This window comes from Myripristis murdjan, chromosome 16 (genome assembly GCF_902150065.1).
Source record: "Myripristis murdjan chromosome 16, fMyrMur1.1, whole genome shotgun sequence".
NCBI lineage: Eukaryota > Metazoa > Chordata > Actinopteri > Holocentriformes > Holocentridae > Myripristis > Myripristis murdjan.
Window position 1 is genome coordinate 14,364,109 of NC_043995.1, and position 18,415 is coordinate 14,382,523.

Sequence of the window (18,415 nt, forward strand, 5' to 3'; positions counted from 1 at the left end):
TTTTTACTCCATTCATGTCAGGTTAAGATCATTTTGAAAGTCTGTCACTGAGATGTCCAGAAAGCTGAGGCACGTTGACAAATTTCAAACTTTCAAGGATTCTCAAGGCCTGCAGGAACCCTGACTAGCATAAACAAAGCTGTAGCGCTTCACCAACAAGGAGAGTTGCCAGAATAAAGCCTTTGTACTTCTGACCATGTAGAAAACAAACTTGAACTTGACGTCATACTGACATTGTGACTCAGTGGAGGAAAAAAGCTCCAGACTCTTTCTTCACTGGCAGAAGTCATGGCCAGGTCTTAAATGGCACCTTTTACCAATTGTGACATAATTGTATTAGGATACATTTGCTACCATAAAACTTTATCAGACCTTGCCAGTGACATAGACCCGGCTGGAGCCCATTATATTTCAAACATTGTTTGTTTGTTGCTAAATTTATTCACGTAAGACTCAACTTGAGGAAAATGCAAGACTGGTGGAAAAAACAAAACCAAGAAAAAGTCAATGAGTGTAGAGACCAAAACGTGGAAAATTCAACATGAGAGCCTGATGACTTCCAGAGGGTTATCACAACCCCAACCCCATTAAGGGATTTGGCCATGTGGCATACCAGCACATCCCCAATTCCCAATCAGATACACTGCTACTCAGCGCTTGCCAAGAACTGAGATTCTTAATGCAAGTCTTTCATCTGACAGGCCATCTTGCAATGTCGTATGTGGAGCCTGTGGTTATAAATGGGGCATCCAATTGCAGCGTTGTCCGGACGTGGGTTCTCCATGCTGCGCACCCTTCACAGACTCTAATGATGCATAATATTAGTTATTTTGAAAAACTGAATAAACAAAATGTCACTGTTTAATTAAGGGGATCGACTTCTGGTTTCTTGGGATTTGACGCTAAAAGCATGCTTGATTTAAACTGTGTAAACTGTTCTTGCCTGGCAGTGGCTGTACTTAGCACAGGATGACAAACTCCACGGGGGGGCAGAGTGGCTGTGGTTCCTATTCTCTTCAATTTTTATGACTGACTGCACTTGTTACAGCACGCACCTTTACCTCAAGTATAGACCCAGTGAATGGGCATGTGTTGGTGACCGAACGCACCAACAGCTCGGCTCAGTGTTTGAGGTGAAACAGCATCTCTGATAGGGCACTCAGAGTGTTTTAGAGAGGTTTGTTGTTGTTGCCTTTCAAGGCCATGGCAGGCGGAACCAGCGTCAGAAAAATGTAGTGAGGGCCGAGATTCACACAGACGCCTCATTAATGCGTGATCAAGCGGAGAGACAGAGAACGTCTGTGGAGAGCGGCCAGCACTCTCTTCCTCACTACAGAGACCCCTTTCTACACCTCCAACCCCACTTCATCTCTTTATTGCATGGTGCACACACACAAAACACACCTATAATATCCGGTTGCACCTCTAGAGAGTGAGCAAGGAGTGTTAACCAAAGAGCGGGGCGGCTAGGGGTGAGGCTGTGTATGTGTTTCTGTGAGCGGCCATATATGTTGGTTTGTACACATGTCGTGCATGTGTATGTGAGTTTGTGAGTATGTGTGGCTATGTGGTGGGTGCAGAGGGGATTAAAAGGAAATCGAACCCTGTGGATGTGAGGACAGGCCGCTTTCAGCACTGCGTCCCTCAGCATCAATTAGCAGCTTGTGCTGTGACTGGCTCCTGTTCGGGGTGCGGTGGGCCAGCTGAGAGAGGTAAACACACCTCGTCCCCAGGGCTCACTGAAATCAGCAGGAGGGCAACAATGTGCCACTGCTGGAACCACAGAAGCCTACCTGTGCCTGTGCACCTAACACGCTTTAGCAGTCATTTCCTACCTTCTCCTCCAATTTCCTCACACTGGTTCATGTACAAGGTTGACAGTGGATGGCTCACCTTGCTGTATAAGAAACCTTTTTTTTTCTTCTATACTGCTAACCTGTGTATTTGTGGAGCTGTGTTTCAGGTCGCTTTTGGCCAGCTGATAAGCATCAAGTTGATCATCCACTGCCATTCCAGCTAAATTGTGTGCTGCACCACAGTGCTCTATATAGGAATAGTTGTGGTTTGGTACCTCCTCAAAAAATGGTGGTACAAAATGGTGGCCTAAGTGTACTTCTCCACATGTATCACGTTATAATTAAATAGCAGTTACAATCAGACTACCAAAAGCTTCTCGCAAAAGAGACAAAATAAACTGAGGCCTTGGTTTTTTAGAATCTGACCTCAATTTTCTTTTGAATGGCATAACAGTGAACTAACTAGAGTGGAGAGTGCAGTCTGTCTACTGGTAAATTTAAGGCAGGCTCTTCAGATTTAAAAGCATGCTGGCAGCTGAAGGTTTTGAGCACTGTTCCTGCACTCTTTTAATTAATCTTATTAAGCACCCTTTTTTTCCAAAACAAAATAATTACACAAATTCTGAGCCTCTGCCTCGTTAGAATGGCCAGCTTTAAAGCAGGATGAAAAACCTCACCATAAAACATGAAAGAGCTGTGGCTCATAACATTCACTCTTCACGCGCCTCACAAAGAGAGAGTGGGGAGAAAGACAGAAAGAAAGAAAGAAAGAAAGAAAGAAAGAGAGAGAAAGAAAGAAGGAAAGAAGCTCAGTTAACTGTGTGTGTGTGTGTGTGTGTGTGTGAGAGAGAGAGAGAGAGAGAGAGAGAGTGAGCAAAGTGTCAAGTGATGTCTAGTTCATTATGTCTGACTGCTTTGAATTTGTGATCCTTCCACACTTGTTGTTTACTGTCAAATTCACTGATGGTCCCTTATTTGAAAGCCTGAGGTCCAGTTACAAACAGTCTTTCACTAACATAGACAAAACATAGTGTAACGTCCTAAGTGGTAGACCAATCATGCTTCTACATGAATTTGGGTCAACTAATCTGAGCAGAGCATTGAAGAGCCCCCCTCGTATACTGGGCCCATTCAGGGCCCTGAGGTGTAAACTGAGATATAAACAAACAGCCCACTGGGCCAAGTTTAAGGGCTTAAGATATAGGCCTGCAGACTGACCCCTACTACAAACAGCCAACCTCTCAGTCTGAAGAGGTTTAAAGGCAACTATCTCAGTTCAGTTATGTACAAAAAGGAGAACAAAAAAATGAGCCAGACACCCTCAGATAAGCCCTCTTGTGCTGTAAAACCATAACAACTTTTATCAGGAATAAGCAGTTAAAGTAATAATCTATGACATTTTCATGCAAACAAACATCCATTTTATAAATGTTCTGGATAGAATAAAACAGAGAATACAAAGACAAACTGGGTAGTTAGCATGAGCAGGGATAGCCACCATGGCTGAACACAAAAAGAAAAAATCGCAGCCTACATAAACCAAACATGAATCAAACTTCATCAACAGAGAGTCCAAGGCGAAAGACATCAGAGTGCGGGACACACTGTTTGACTGACAGGCGATCTCTAGGAAACGCATTGCAGAAACAACACAGCATTCAGCACTTGGCACTGAAGTAATGGAAAAATAGGATCTGATTACTGCTTTACGTTCCCCATAATATAGGACTGATTGTGTCCAACTGGTTTATTCAAAGTCTTTTATTGTACTGAGGTGCTGAGAGGACTGATCAATGCATTGTGACTGTGTGGGCACAAATCCACCAATACTGTCACTACTTTTCCTCCTCTCTGATGTTCTGTCTTTACTGAACTATGTAGAAAAACAACTCACCATGTTCTCAAGGATGATTGACCAACCAGTTTCACAAGGATATCAAACAAAGAAATGAAACTGTATATTGCCAAATAATTGCAACATCATGGTCGAACTACAGGAAACAAAAATTATTATAGTCAAAACCATCAATAACCTCAAATTCTCATTATTAGTCACAGTGTTTCATTGTTTCAATGACTACATTTCCAATAAACCCCATTACTTGGTGTCACAAAGATGATGTTACTTGCTGTATTTATGTTGGAAGAACAGGGTCCTCTTCCTGTTTTGTAAAGAAACTGATTTCAGACACCAACAAAGCTGTAGCCAATCACTCCCCTTGTCACTAACTCTGTCTTACAACACATGACAGTACTCTCTCTGGTTAGGCACGCCTGCATTACAAATGGTGACCTAATTTACCATCTTATTATACTGCACACCCCCCCACCACACCTCACCACACCACATGCCACACACACACACACACACACACACACACACACACACAGGGTTGATGTGCAATACATGGTCTCAGGAGTGGAGTCATTAACTTGCCAAACAAACAGGGCTCTGTGCAGCCAGCAGAGGCCTGAACTTCACCGGCGCAGCCAACCCCACCCCTGCTCACCCAACCCCACCCCACAGGGACTGGGGTGTTTGAACTCCACAGTCTGACTTATCAGCTGAGAGCAGACACCACCCAGGCTGGCAGCTGACTGAACTGTGGCAAACGGCAGTGTTTATCAAGCAGCTTTTACCTTACACAGCAAGAGTGCTGAATGGAGTCTGGCTTGTGAGCCAATCGGAGGTGAGACATAACCTCTGCACGGACAAGAGAGAAACCATCTGAGGACAGCGGGGTAAAACATTACATCTTATGATATTTTGAATATTTTATCTGGGCACAAATGTTCCACAGAATTAAGCTGAATTAAAGCTGCAAGCAGCGTTGGACGGGCCCTCGCCCACCCGTGCACGTCGGGGACGGCGCGCGTGTCGAAGCGCAGACAATTCGTCCGTTTGTTCCAGTTTTACGGGTATTTTTCGGTGCTTTTATTGTGAAAGAGTTTTGGGCTTTTATTTTGAAAGGCCGCGGAAGTTCTAGCGTGTGACCGACAGGACTACTGGCAGCTGCTGCATGATCACAACAAAATGCAGGCACACACACTCACTCACTCACTCACTCACTCACACAAACACACACACACACACACATACGCACGTGCACGTGCACGTGCACACACACACACACACACACACACACACACACACACACACGACGCCAACAAAAAACCCACTGGTAGTATATTCGCTGCTGGTGCCCATCTGGCCACTAGCAGCGCCCCTCCAGCAGATGGCGCCCTTAGCTGTCCTAGTGTGTGACTGACTTGAGTACTGGCAGCTGTGGCGTGATCACACCAAAATGCAGGCAGACAGAGAAATCCTCGTTCAATCTAATGGAGAAATCCAGAAAACCCACCCCTGTTTGAGGTGTCACAGCTCGGTCACCGTTTAAGTGACAGACTTGATTCAAAGTTTAAACGAGTCACGAGACTCGGATCTATAAATCTCCCATTTACATGATTTTGCTATCTTTTACCGTTTTGGAGTTATGGCAGTTTTAGTTTGAGAGTGTTTTCTGCTCCCTCTGAGCTCTTACAATGGGTGTGTATTGCGCATTCCTGAGGCAGCTAGAGTGAGTCACATGTCCAGGCAGAGTGCAGAGCAGAGCACACCAGAGTCAAAAATGTTTGAAAACTCTTCACAGCTCCCACAAACTTGGTCCAATCCACATCAAAACTACATATTTTTGTAGGAATTTTCGTCCTCTTTCCATCTGCATAGTTTTCAAAGCCGTCAGACTTTTACTGTAGACTCCAGGGGCTTAATTAGTGCCAAAAGTCAGCCTCTGCACACCAAAGTCCATGGAAAAAAATGAGATTTTGGCTCTGGCCACTCCGACTTTGAGGGCTTATAAAATCCAAACGAATCGAGTAATGACGGAGTTTTTAGCAACTTTTGTTCAGCACTGTGTCCTCTGTCATCTATTAAATTTTCAAGCCGCTGGCATTTACGCCCTGGGAGGAGATAGATTTTGTTCAAAGCGGAATTTTGGGCGAGAACGTGATGTTCAAACGCAAATTGCGGACTTCCTGTTGGTTTTAGAGGGGGGGTGTCAGCGCGTGATTTGTAGGCCTTCATGAGACCTACATTTCGGCGTTGGTTTGGTGTTTCTATCACATTCCTGTGGGCCACAGCAGCTGCCTTTGTGTCCCTAGGTGGCGCTACCGAGCCCATTTTTGCACTTAGGGGGTCCGTTTGTCCATTTTATCAAATTTTTCGCCAGACCTGGCCTGCGTGCCGAATTTGGTGAGTTTTGGAGCATGTTTAGGGGGTCAAATTAAGGCCAAATGACACGTAAGAATAATAATTAAAGCTGCAAGCAGCGTTGGGGGGCCCTCGCACCGGTGCCGGTGTGCCACGATGTTTGTGTCATTGAAGCGCAGACAATTCATCCATTTTTCCCATTTGTAAGGGTATTTTTCTGTGCTTTCAGTTGGAAAGAGTTTTGGGCTTTTATTTTGAAAAGCCTAGGATGTCCTAGTGTGTGAGTGACATGAGTACTGCGCTAATACATGAGTACTGGCAGCTGTGTCATGATCACACCAAAATGCAGGCAGACAGAGAAATCCACATTCAATCCAATGGAGTAATCGATAAAAACCCACACCCGTTTGAGGTAATGCTGCTCGGACATCCTTTGAGTTACAGACGCCATTCGAAGTTTAAACGAGACACAAGACTCGGCTCTATAATTCTTGTATTTACACGATTTTGCTATCTTTTACCGTTTTTGAATTATGGCAGTTTTAGTTTGACTGTTTTCTCTGCTCCCGCTGACGGTTTATAATGGGTGTGTATTGCGGAACTGTCCGTTGCCTAGAGTGAGTCACATGAGCGGGCAGAGTGCAGAGGAGAGGACACCAGGGTCCAAAATGTTGGAAAAGTCTTCACAGCGGCCACAAACTTGTTCCAATTTAAAAATTAATTTCATATTTTTGTAGGAATTTTCGTCCTCTTTCGTGTGGCATAATTTTCAAAGTCGTGCGACGTTTACTGTAGACGCCAGGGGCCTCATTAGCGCCAAGTGTGCGCCTCTTCACGCCAAACTCCATGGAAAAAATGGCGTTTTTGTTGCAGCAACGCCGACTTTGAGGGCTTTTAATTTAAAAACTAAGGCCGGAATGACGAAATCCCGAACAACTTTTGTTCAGCACTGTATCCTCTGTCGTGTATTAGCTTTTTGAGCCGCCACGATTTACGGCCTCGGAGGAGATAATTTTTGAACGACACGAAATTTCGGGCGTGACTCTTACTTTGAAGGGCAAATTGCGGACTTCCTGTTGGTTTTAGGTGGGGGGGGCAAGTGCGTGAAATCTCGGCCTTGATGAGACCTACGTTTCGGCGCTGGTTTGGTCTTTCTATCACTTTCCTGTGGGCCGCAGCGCCCAATTTAGTGTGCCTAGGTGGCGCTAGCGAGCCCATTTTTGCACTTTGGGGGTGCGTTTTTCCATTTTATTGAATTTTTCACCAGACCGGACGTGCGTGCCGAATTTGGTGAGTTTTTGAACATGTTTAGGGGGTCAAATTAAGCGTCAAAGACACGTAATTCCAGCAAAAACAAAACCAACACCAGCAGATGGCGCCCTTAGCATGTCCTAGTGTGTGACTGACTTGAGTACTGGCAGCTGCTGCATGATCACACCAAAATGCAGGCAGACAGAGAAATCCTCATTCAATCCAGTGGAGAAATCCAGAAAACCCACCCCTGTTTGAGGTGTCACAGCTCGGTCACCGTTTGAGTTACAGACTTGTTTCAAAGTTTAAACGAGTCACGAGACTCAGATCTATAAATCTCCCATTTACATGATTTTGCTATCTTTTACCGTTTTTGAGTTATGGCAGTTTTAGTTTGAGAGTGTTTTCTGCTCCCTCTGAGCTCTTACAATGGGTGTGTATTGCGCATTCCTGAGGCAGCTAGAGTGAGTCACATGTCCAGGCAGAGTGCAGAGCAGAGCACACCAGAGTCAAAAATGTTTGAAAACTCTTCACAGCTCCCACAAACTTGGTCCAATCCACATCAAAACTACATATTTTTGTAGGAATTTTTGTCCTCTTTCCATCTGCATAGTTTTCAAAGCCGTCAGACTTTTACTTTAGACTCCAGGGGCTTAATTAGTGCCAAAAGTCAGTCTCTTCCCACCAAAGTCCATGGAAAAAACCGAAGTGTTGGTTTTGGCCACTCCGACTTTGAGGGCTTATAAAATCCAAACGAATCGAGTAATGACGGAGTTTTTAGCAACTTTTGTTCAGCACTGTGTCCTCTGTCATCTGTTAAATTTTCAAGCCGCTGACACTTACGGCCTGGGAGGAGATAGATTTTGTTCAAAGCGGAATTTTGGGCGAGAACGTGATGTTCAAACGCAAATTGCGGACTTCCTGTTGATTTTAGGTGGGGGGTGTCAGCGCGTGATTTGTAGGGCTTGATGAGACCTACATTTCGGCCATGGTTTGGTCTTTCTAGCGCATTCCTGTGGGCCACAGCGGCTGTCTTTGTGTGCCTAGGTGGCGCTACGGAGTCCATTTCTGCACTTAGGGGGTCCGTTTGTCCATTTTATCAAATTTTTCGCCAGACCTGGCCTGCATGCCGAATTTGGTGAGTTTTGGAGCATGTTTAGGGGGTCAAATTAAGGCCGAATGACACGTAAGAATAATAATAAAAAACGAAGCAATTACAATAGGGCTTCGCGCTGTTCCAGCGCTCGGGCCCTAAAAATAAGTCCATGGTTTACATCTGTCTACACTTTTTTATTACTTTGCTATAGAATCCAGTGAGGCAATATATTAGGCCAGTACAAGTGCAACGATGGCGAATTTGTACCTTGGAGAAGGGAAAAAAGGCTACATGAATGTCCCTAAATATGTTTGTCTGTCTCCCTAAAAATGACAGTGATTAAGTGACTACATTCAGTGTTTGTAAAGCACATGAATGACCCTGAATCCAGCTGTTGTGATGGTCAGTCAGCACCATGGACAGAGAGTCTGTCACCACAGCCTGCTCCGGTGACCTGCGGGGCCCCAGCCCACCATGAAGACCAGGAGAAAACACTGGAAAGGCAAAACAGGCAGCCAGGGGCTTTTTGTTAAGGATAAGTTTACACTGTTGACTGAAAAAATGAAAGGGGAACGATGCAGTGGTCCAACCGGACATGTTGAGAAAAAAATAGCCAAGCTTGACAAGTTTTACCACAGAGCCCGTAACCTCCTGACATGACTCTGGCTAAGGCCTTCATGGGAATAAAAACACTCAGCAATTTGCAAGGTGATTATGCAACTTCAGACAACACCCTGTGTCATTCTTCCACATTTTTGTTAAAGCCAAGAATATAAAGGGAAAATATGTCATACCATAAAATATTTACTGTGTTGGTGAGGCAGTGGAAGCCAAATGTTATAAATGTTACTTGATATTACGTCAGGCTCCAACCTGAGGTTACGGGCAGCCCGTCAGGACAGGCTGATTCACATATTGTGATGGGAGGGGGTGCGGGGGTGACGGGCTGGAGTCGCCATTCATCCCGTCAAGCCCAGCAACCAAACACTGTCTCTGGAGAGCGACAGGGACGGGACAGCCTTGACAAAAGCCCGTCTCTGTGTGCCTACAGCGTTTGGTCCCTTTAAATCTAAATATAACCTCCTCTAAAGCTGATACTTCTAACCCCGCTGAGTAATGCCGCATTCATGTGCTCCTCGTAAGCGCCGAGTTCCAAGGTCGGGAAGTTATAAATGGGACGGGTTGTTGTTTTATTTCAGAGTGAAAAAAACATGAACGTGTCCTTGAATGTGATGCAAAGCGCATTCCCTGTTGTGCTGTTTTTGGGAATGAGCTAAACACTGTCGCTACATTTATTTGAGATAAATTTATCAAATAAAACTATGTGTCTCACATTATTTGCCATATGTGTAATATTAATTGACTACCACAAGGCTGAGACACTTCACACAGTTCTAAGTAGAAAGTGTGTGTTTTTTACATAGGCTGTACAGATTTTTGTTTTGTTTATTTGTTTGTTTGTTTGTTGTTGTTGTTGTCGTCAACAGCCTACGCATCTTTTTATGATAAAATGAACTCATCAACTAATAACTGTTCGTAACCCATGCTGGCACAGCTCCTCCAGCCCTAAACTCTCGGAAATTGGGGTATCAGCGAAAAACATCACCCCTTTCCCCTGTTGTTATGCTGCTGTTTGGTCGTTCGTTTCAGCTGCTCAGAATTCCGATATTTCTTACAGTACGTGAAAGCAGCATAATAGTTTGTAAAACCTGTCGTATAGAAACAAGTCAAAACACAAACTATGGCTTTAGTTGTCGTTACCTTGTTCAGGTAGGGGTTGCGGGTAACATCATACCCCCGCTTCTTGGTGTAAACGAAGGTTTTGCTTTGGTCCTCGGACTTGTGCATCTCCGTCTCCACCGACTCTCGTCTGACCAGACCGTGTGCCATGTTGTGTCCTCAGTCTCTTTAAATAGAGCAACGGTGAGCCGGTGTGAACTCAACAAGTGGATGCGCAGGTCCAGCCGCTGAGCCGTGGTCGCACGTCTTCCCGACTAAACACACACACACTCATAACACAAGACTGGAGTGTCCTTATCAGTGTTTTATTGTTTCAGTTCCTTAAGTCTGTGGCTAAAGTCTCTTTATTATTTCGTAATGAATCTGCCATGCAAGTACGTAGGCTGTGTTGATAAATTTTATGGGGACTAATTTGTGTAGTGGAAGGAAAGCACACCTGAACTCATTGTCAGCCTCATGTTAATGACGGCAAATTAATAATAGACGTGCACATAGCAGTAGCGACAAACTTGATTGCTTTCTAGGCCTGATAATTTACTGAAAAGACAATTTAGGTTCATTCAGATTTGACTTATGAAAGTCACAAAGATCACAAAAAGTGAACCCAGGTAACCCTTTCCAAAGTTTCACTGGACAAAATGGAGCAGTAGCTGATGAGTAAAATATATTTTTATTCTGTGAGTGTGATGACTTATTAGACATAAACACACATCTTTGGAGAAACATTAGTCTTGAAGGCCCTGGCTCAGAGATGAGGCAGTTCTTTCTACAGCAATCTATATAAAACACACTGCACATTCCTACTGAACTTCTATATTGACAAAGTAATGAATTAGAAAAGCATATTTTTTTCCTCAGAAAAACAACATTTAGCATAGGAAGTATAAACACTTCAAATGAGCCTAATAAAGTTCTACTGTCGTTGAAGAAGTTGTAGTAATAGAGGATAGTATCCAGTAGTACAGGTAGTATTAGTAGCTGTTGCAATGTACTATTAGCAGTAGTTGCAGGAGTTGTGGGAATGCAGTAGTAATACTATTAGTAATAGATGTAATAGTTTTAGTTTTATCATTAATAGTTTTTCTAGTAGTGGCTGTACTAGCAGTAGTAGTGGTAGCAGCATATCTAACATGAGGAGAAAATATATTTATTTTTCCATATGAATGATTTAAATGATTTCAACAGCTTTTCAGGAGCCATGACATTTGTGAAAAACACATAGGCAATCTCTATGGCCCAACTTTAGCACATAGTGTGTGAGTGGTATGACAGGAGCAAGGATATTTGATCAGTGTAGTCAAGGTCAAGCTTCAGCCTTCAGACTTTTACACTAGGAGGGTTATGTAACAGGCAGCACTGAGCTTGAGAGCGGCAGCGACGCAGGAATCCCTGACATTCTGGCAGTGGGAGAAAGGTCGCTCTCGCCTCAGTCCATATACCTCATGCTGGTGTGTTGATGGGGTGATTCCCTCACTCCAGGTTTACACTCTTGCTTCACAGCCAGATTTCCTGCCATTTGTTGTCGAAATCAATAAATTTGAACTGTATCTTGTATTTGTGCAATCAAGTTCATGGCATTTTGATTAGGACATCAAATGAGGGAGCCCTCCTGCATGTGGGCTGGTGTTCAATAGGATGATCCATGGCTCCAGGATAACGTTGCACCTTTTTCTTCACTTCTGTAGTTACCAAGCCATGTAGGTGCCACATTAGGTGCCTTATTAGACATACCTGTTACCAGGTATACCTAATTAAGCGGTCACTGTGTGTGAGCGTGTGTGTGCACTCTATGTACTTTATATCTAACATTTACAATGTAACCAGTCAGGTTTACAATGCAGCCAGTCCTTCACCCTGCTGTCATGATTCCTGTCATCTTTGAAGCATGAGCCAACTCAGATAATCAGCTAACAATAAACATTAACATTATAACAAGACTAAACAAAACCAGGTGTCAGTATTAAAAATTATAAAGGCGTATTATAAATGTGTGGTCACATGTTATATCTACTAAGTTCAAAATCCAAAAGACATTATCTAACTAACCAAAACAAAGTTACTGGCTGTCCTTCTGTTACTGTATTTGTCTTGGTCATAGATTTGCAAACACTTTTAAAACTCCCACACAGTACAAAGAACCTTGCGATAGCTCAGCTTGCTTTCTCACACAAGCATGCTCAAATTCTCTCCCTTTCAGTGATACAGGGCTATTTTAAAGAGTATATAAAGCCTATTTGCAAATCACATTACACATTTTAGTGGCACTGTCTCCAAAGGTGGTTGCATAAATAGTGGCACTCTGGAGCCCTGTGTATGTGGCAACAGATTCAAATTCAGCGCTTCAGATTCATCAGTTTGGTCTGCTGAGCCTTGCCTGTCCCCTATCAGTGAATCTGAGTTTCAGAGATAAAGAAGGGTTATCTGGACCCTGAGTAAGCATGTCTGGTATAAATGGTTTTATGAAGATGTTGAGCTGATTCATGCAACTTGTGCCAAGTGAGCAGTGTGACAGATTCTGACGAAGTAATACCTGGTTATTGTAATAGTGGCAATGGAAATAGTGGCTGCTGATGACTCTGTCTAATGCCTACATGACATTCAGAGAAAGTGCAATGTAGCTTGAGAGAGAGGTGGGGAATACAGAGAAGGTAAAGGTACTCAGGAATCCTGAAGGCACATTAGCATTTAGAAAGATACCTATGAAAATTAATTACCTGTGACAGTGTATTGTTGAGTGTCTGTAAGGTATTATATCTCATTTTTATTCTTTTCTATGTTTAAGTGTATGTAAACAGTATATGTATATATACTGTACATATGTGTGTATGTGTATCTATTCCTTTATTTATTTACTTGTTATTGTTTCTGTCACGCTGTCTGTCTGTCAATACTTTATCCTACTGCACTTTGGGTTTTAAAATGTGCTTTATAAATAAATTTGATTTGATTTGATTTGTTGCACCTGAATTCACACTGCAGTGGTGTCTGTGATTGGTTTCTTGAAACAAATAAATCAAACAAAACATTATCACCATGAGCTACCAAGTTCTCTGCCTCTTCTTTCTTAGAACTTTTATGTGATTGTTTTAAAACATGAGTACTGTCTTAGCATCCAAAAAATTACTCTGAAATAAAACCAGAAATATAGTTAATTTTTTGTTTTTGTATTTACTATTCTAATGATAACACTGGTGTTCCATTTGTTTAAAATAATTTAAATCATTTTATTGTTATAGTGGCTATCTTTATAGTCACAATCAATCTGTGATGTTCAGTACGCTCAAGCAGTTACTTTGTGATCAAGTGTTGTAATTTTTTGGTTTCCACTTCCTCTCGAGACTTCTGCTTCAGTTTGTCATTTCCTACATTTCCCAGAATGCCTTTTGCCCAGAGAACATACCCCAGAGGACATCACAGAGCTTTTTTCATCCAGCCAGACTGGACTTGTAGGTGAGGACAACAATCACATTCATTATAGCAAAGGCAATGGCGAAAGGGTGACTTCCAGTCAGAAACAAAGTCTTTCGCCTCTTACTCAAATTCCAGCACGTAGAAGGAATCTTTTGGTTGCTGATCACTTGAGGCTGCTGCAAGTACAGAAACTGGTATCTCTGCTTCTTTTATTATGGACTTCTTATATAATTATTGATCATCAGTGCAAAAGTTGTTTAGAAAGAAAGCATTCCTCTTTAGAACTTACAACAAAAATGTGCCATTGACGTGCCAGATAGTTGAAAACATTTTTGTTACATATTATCAAATTACTTTGTGGCTACACTGGAAATGGAAGGAGGTGGTGATCTATATTTTGCTACTTATCCACAGGAGTAAGACAAATCTACCACCAAATTACAAAACGAGCCCAGAAATGCAAACTTTATTAGTATTTTAAAATGGAGCTTTACATTTTCTACAACACATGAAATTAAGCAAACCATCAGTGCATTGCAAGATTGTTTGCTGAAGGAACAGCCAGACACAGGACGCTCTTGCTAAATCACAGACCAAACAGTCAGATGGGGTCTCATGCTGACTGACTGTGACTGCAGACTCTCTGGCAGACTGTGTCTCTCCTCTTGGCCCACAGTCAACAGCACAGACCAGACTGAGCTCTGACAAACCCCTCCCCTTGTCATTAGCATACTGATCATGATGATAAAATGGTCATAGAATAGTATAAAATAGACCAGAATAGAATAAAATTAGAAAGCCTTTAGTCCACACTTCTTGGACACACTGCCTCGTATGGACAGGGACCATCAGATTATGCTTTAAGATGTAAATACAAGGCAAGAAATCAAATAAAATGATGTGTATGAGAGCACTGGGCCGCCCCTCTGTCAGAGAACTCAGCCTTGAATGACCCACTCAAAAATTTGAGTCTCATGTAATTACGTAAGACTGGATTATATAACAAATATGATGATATCTTTAAGGGTATCAACATCAGCTGCAAATGCAAGTCTAAACATCCTCGCTTCAGCTGACCCCAGGTATTTTGCATGGTGCACGTTTAAAGTTGATAATGCCTTGTTTGTTATATCTATCATAATTTGAATGGTGATACTCATTTGCCTTTCTGTGGGTGGTGCTTTTTTCTTCATCCCTTCAGCCCTGGTGGCTATCACTGCCCCTGTTTAGTACTCTGTTCTCTTTTAAGTACAGCTAAGCTGGAAAGACCTCACCTCCTGTACAGCAGAGGATTTTCCTTTGCTAAGACCTACCAGACAGCATGTGTGTAGAACAGTAAATACAAAAGTTTTCATCAAGTGACTGAATCATTAGTCAGCAGTACATTTTGCATCCAAATACGATGGAAAGTCCACCTGGAGATTTGCCCTGGCATGAACATTTTTAGCCTAGACATTTTTTAGCCGAGACATCTTTAAAGAGAAAAAGAGAAAGAGAAAGACACTGAAAGAGAGAGATTATCAGATACTGAAAAATGAAAGTTGCTCCACAGAGATAAGTGTGATAAGGCTGGAATTGCACATTGAGCAATGGAGAGAGGCTTCTTGGTTTCTGGAGGATGGGCAATGGTCATATCTAATGGTCAAGGCCAGCTGATCTGTGAAAAAGTGATAAGGATCACTGTCATGATGACCTGCTAGGCGCAGGTGGTATAAAACAACGACTACTGTTCATACAATGACTTTCCAGCCAAGTCAGGTTATAATATTTACAAAACGATGAAGCTAATACATATTGTGCATAAATGAATAGGGCTGCAGGTATACTACATGACTCATTTATACTAATTGCATGTCATCACCACAGGTTTTTATCATGTAAAATCTTGTGTCTCGGCTTCATGTGCATCACTGCCCTTCAGCAACTGTCTGACCTTGCTGAACCAGATCTTTATAGAGGCAATCACCTATTATGGTCTTTTAACTGCCATGACTCATGCACACACACTCATAGAAGAGCCGGTCCTAATACAAGATCTCAATCCATGCAGTCTGCATCACTCACAGCAGTGCTCTTGCCGTTGAGTGAGTCTGTCTTTTATTTATCCCTTTGGGGTTTTTTGGTCAGGAAGAGGAGGAGGTAGCAGACAAAGACAAATAAAATTACAGAGAATGAAATTGCCCACAAACACATGATCTTCTCCCTTTCCTCTGTTTATTTTGCAGTGTTCTGTAACAGCAACACCTGGCCTTACTTCCTCTACGGTAGCTGATGGTAAAGGATTCACCAACCTGGTCATTAAATGTCATTACAGCCAGACTTTATGGAGTGAGGAAACCATACCTTCTGACTGCATCAGCACCTTCCAGCATAAAGTAGTAGAGTTTGACCACTATTGGTATTTGAACCCCAAAACATTTGCCAAAATGTTTAGACTGAAATTGCAGATGTCTGATATTTTGTTGCAGAGATTGCCAGTTTTCATGCCAAACATTATTTTATAAAAGTATTTGGAATTTCTCCTGGAATTTTTGCCATAGAAAAGCATCTGAAAAAGCAATTTGATGGTCTTGGGGCAGTAAAACTGTCCATTGAAACCCAGACTAATGAAATTCTTTTCGGGTTAGCTGCCTTTTGAGACAGAGTGACCACCATTTCTGTTCAAAGGCAGTCAAATTTTGCAGTACAATAGACCTTTGAATGAATAATCAATTTACAACGGAACAAATGAAATGAGCTAAGACAAAGTCCATTGCAAGTTTAACAGACTGCTTTTATGTAGCTGTGGTCAGGGAAGAACCTTCGTTATACTGGCACTGGACAACATGAATGATATGGTATTATCTGGTAATATATTTGTTCATATTAGTTCATGCAGTAGAAAACTAAGCAATACAATGCACTGTATGTATGGGGTGGGCTTACGTCACCATCCCTGCCTGAGGAAATGACTCTGGTCAGTCTGACAGGCCGACATCTGCATCATGAAGTTCCCTGGTGGGAGTGAGAATGACTGTGGTGGAGAACAAAAGGAGCAGAAATGTGAGATTGGCTTTAGTGGTTTGGTGGCGAGAGAGGAGGGAAAACTCTGGCTGTTGAGAGATATGAATTCGGGAGCTAAGCCTGTGAGCTGTGGGGTTTGAACGTAACAAAGGGAGTAGAACAGAACGGTGAAAAGGCACAGAGGTCAAAGTGCAGTGCAACCTGAGATATCGGGGTCAAACAATCCCTCTCACGTGTATCAAGGTGTGCTCACCTGCCACAGCCTGAAGGGGAGTTTGCCCTATTGGCCTCTCTAACTATCACTACCTTGGGCCAGCAGCCTATAATGAACCCTACCTACAATGAACTCTGTGTGACTTATATCCATAAGGGCTTCACATGGAGAGCAACCCTTCCCATAGTCAAAATTAACCATCCATCCATTCTCAAATTCCCTGAGGTTTTCAAAATAACGTTCCACTATTCAGAGCTGGCAGCGTGTAGATCTGAGTTTGATCACTGGGTGAGGAAAATTTGAACAAGAACCACATTTCCTCCCAGTAGGTAGCCGTGTTAAACCATAGCTGTTGTTGTTTGGACCCCGGACAGAACATACATAAAGGAGTTCATAAGCAAGCGCGGGGCCTGTTGTGCGCCTCCCAATGGAGGAAATGGGTGGATGTTTTTAGGTGTTCCTGAGGGACACTGCACTTCCAGCTCTGCTGCCATACATTGACTGCCCTTCAACCCCCTTTTGCTTTCTCTCTCTCTCTTTTTAGCTACAACTGCTCCAGTGTGAGTCCATACATGACGCTCAAACCAGACCCCCAAATCAATGGACCCTTTCACTGATCACTGTTCATAATGACCCACTGTTTGAGCCAAGGGATATTTGGGGAGGTGGAAAAACAGAGATCTTTTGGCTGCAGATTTACTGTCTAGCATTATTAGAGAAAACTGAGTTGACACGAGTGCACAGTTGAAGGAGCTTGATCATAATAGGCCAGGTTGAGTCAGAGAAGCCCTGAACATATCCTGAGGAAGGTACTTTTGAGCCTTTGATTTAACCGGCTGTTTGAATGTGCTTATCAACACTAACTCCTTAGATTCTTTTTTTTTTTTTTTTTTTTTTTTTTTTTTTGTGGCAACTAGTTACTCAGTTTATGTGTTTTAATTTTTGTAATTATAGCTACTTTTTAAGGATACTTTCTCAATTAAGGTTCACTTGCGTTGCTCCAATTCAGGCTCATATTTGCTACTTTAATGCGTTTTTCATTACGCTTGGTCACTATTCACAGGGCCTTTGTTAAGCAAAGCAACATTTTTTAAACGAATGACCTGCATTTGGAAAGACCTTTTATGTTGGAAGCTCCAGTCATTCACAACAGCATATTATAACAACAGAGCAATATTGGAACAATGGAGCAACAGCAACATAACAGCATAGACCTTGGTTTTTTTAATTTCCACACATGACCTTTTTTTTAAAAGGGTCTTATTCTCACAAGAGGCCTGTCCAAGACAAACACAACAATACAGCACAGCACCAAAATTCATTTTGGCAGCACAAGCAGTTCTGTCTGGCAAACTGCTTCAGGTGTCAATATCCACTTTCAGCCCACAATGTACTGTATTTTGGTTCACTTCCTATCGTTAGGTGAGATTGCGTTCTCACTTGTAACAACAGACTGTGAATCATTGTTCTCTTGGAACCGGGCTGTGTCCAAACTTTTCAGGTGGACCCCAGCTCACCTGTTTGATCCAAACCAGAGTTCAAATGCATGTTCCCACCTCTCCAAATGAATGGAAACAAAATGAATAATCACACAATGGTAAGACTAAAACAGACCAAACAGCATAGGTGTTAAAGATCCCTAACATGCTGCAGGATTGGCAGACTGTTTTAATGAGGACACACAGACTTGTAGA

The 18,415-nt window shown here is 42.6% G+C and overlaps 1 protein-coding gene across 1 annotated transcript in view; it reads right to left on the bottom strand.

Annotated features, from left to right (window-relative positions):
- me1 (malic enzyme 1, NADP(+)-dependent, cytosolic) overlaps nucleotides 1–10,251 on the bottom strand; it is a 98,081-nt gene extending 87,830 nt beyond the window's left edge. Inside the window, exon 1 of the mRNA XM_030071995.1 lies at nucleotides 10,115–10,251. Within this exon, the coding sequence (XP_029927855.1) occupies nucleotides 10,115–10,243 (129 nt within the window). The 5' untranslated portion in view covers nucleotides 10,244–10,251. The remainder of the gene's footprint in view (nucleotides 1–10,114) is intronic.
- Between the last annotated feature and the right edge of the window lie 8,164 nt (nucleotides 10,252–18,415).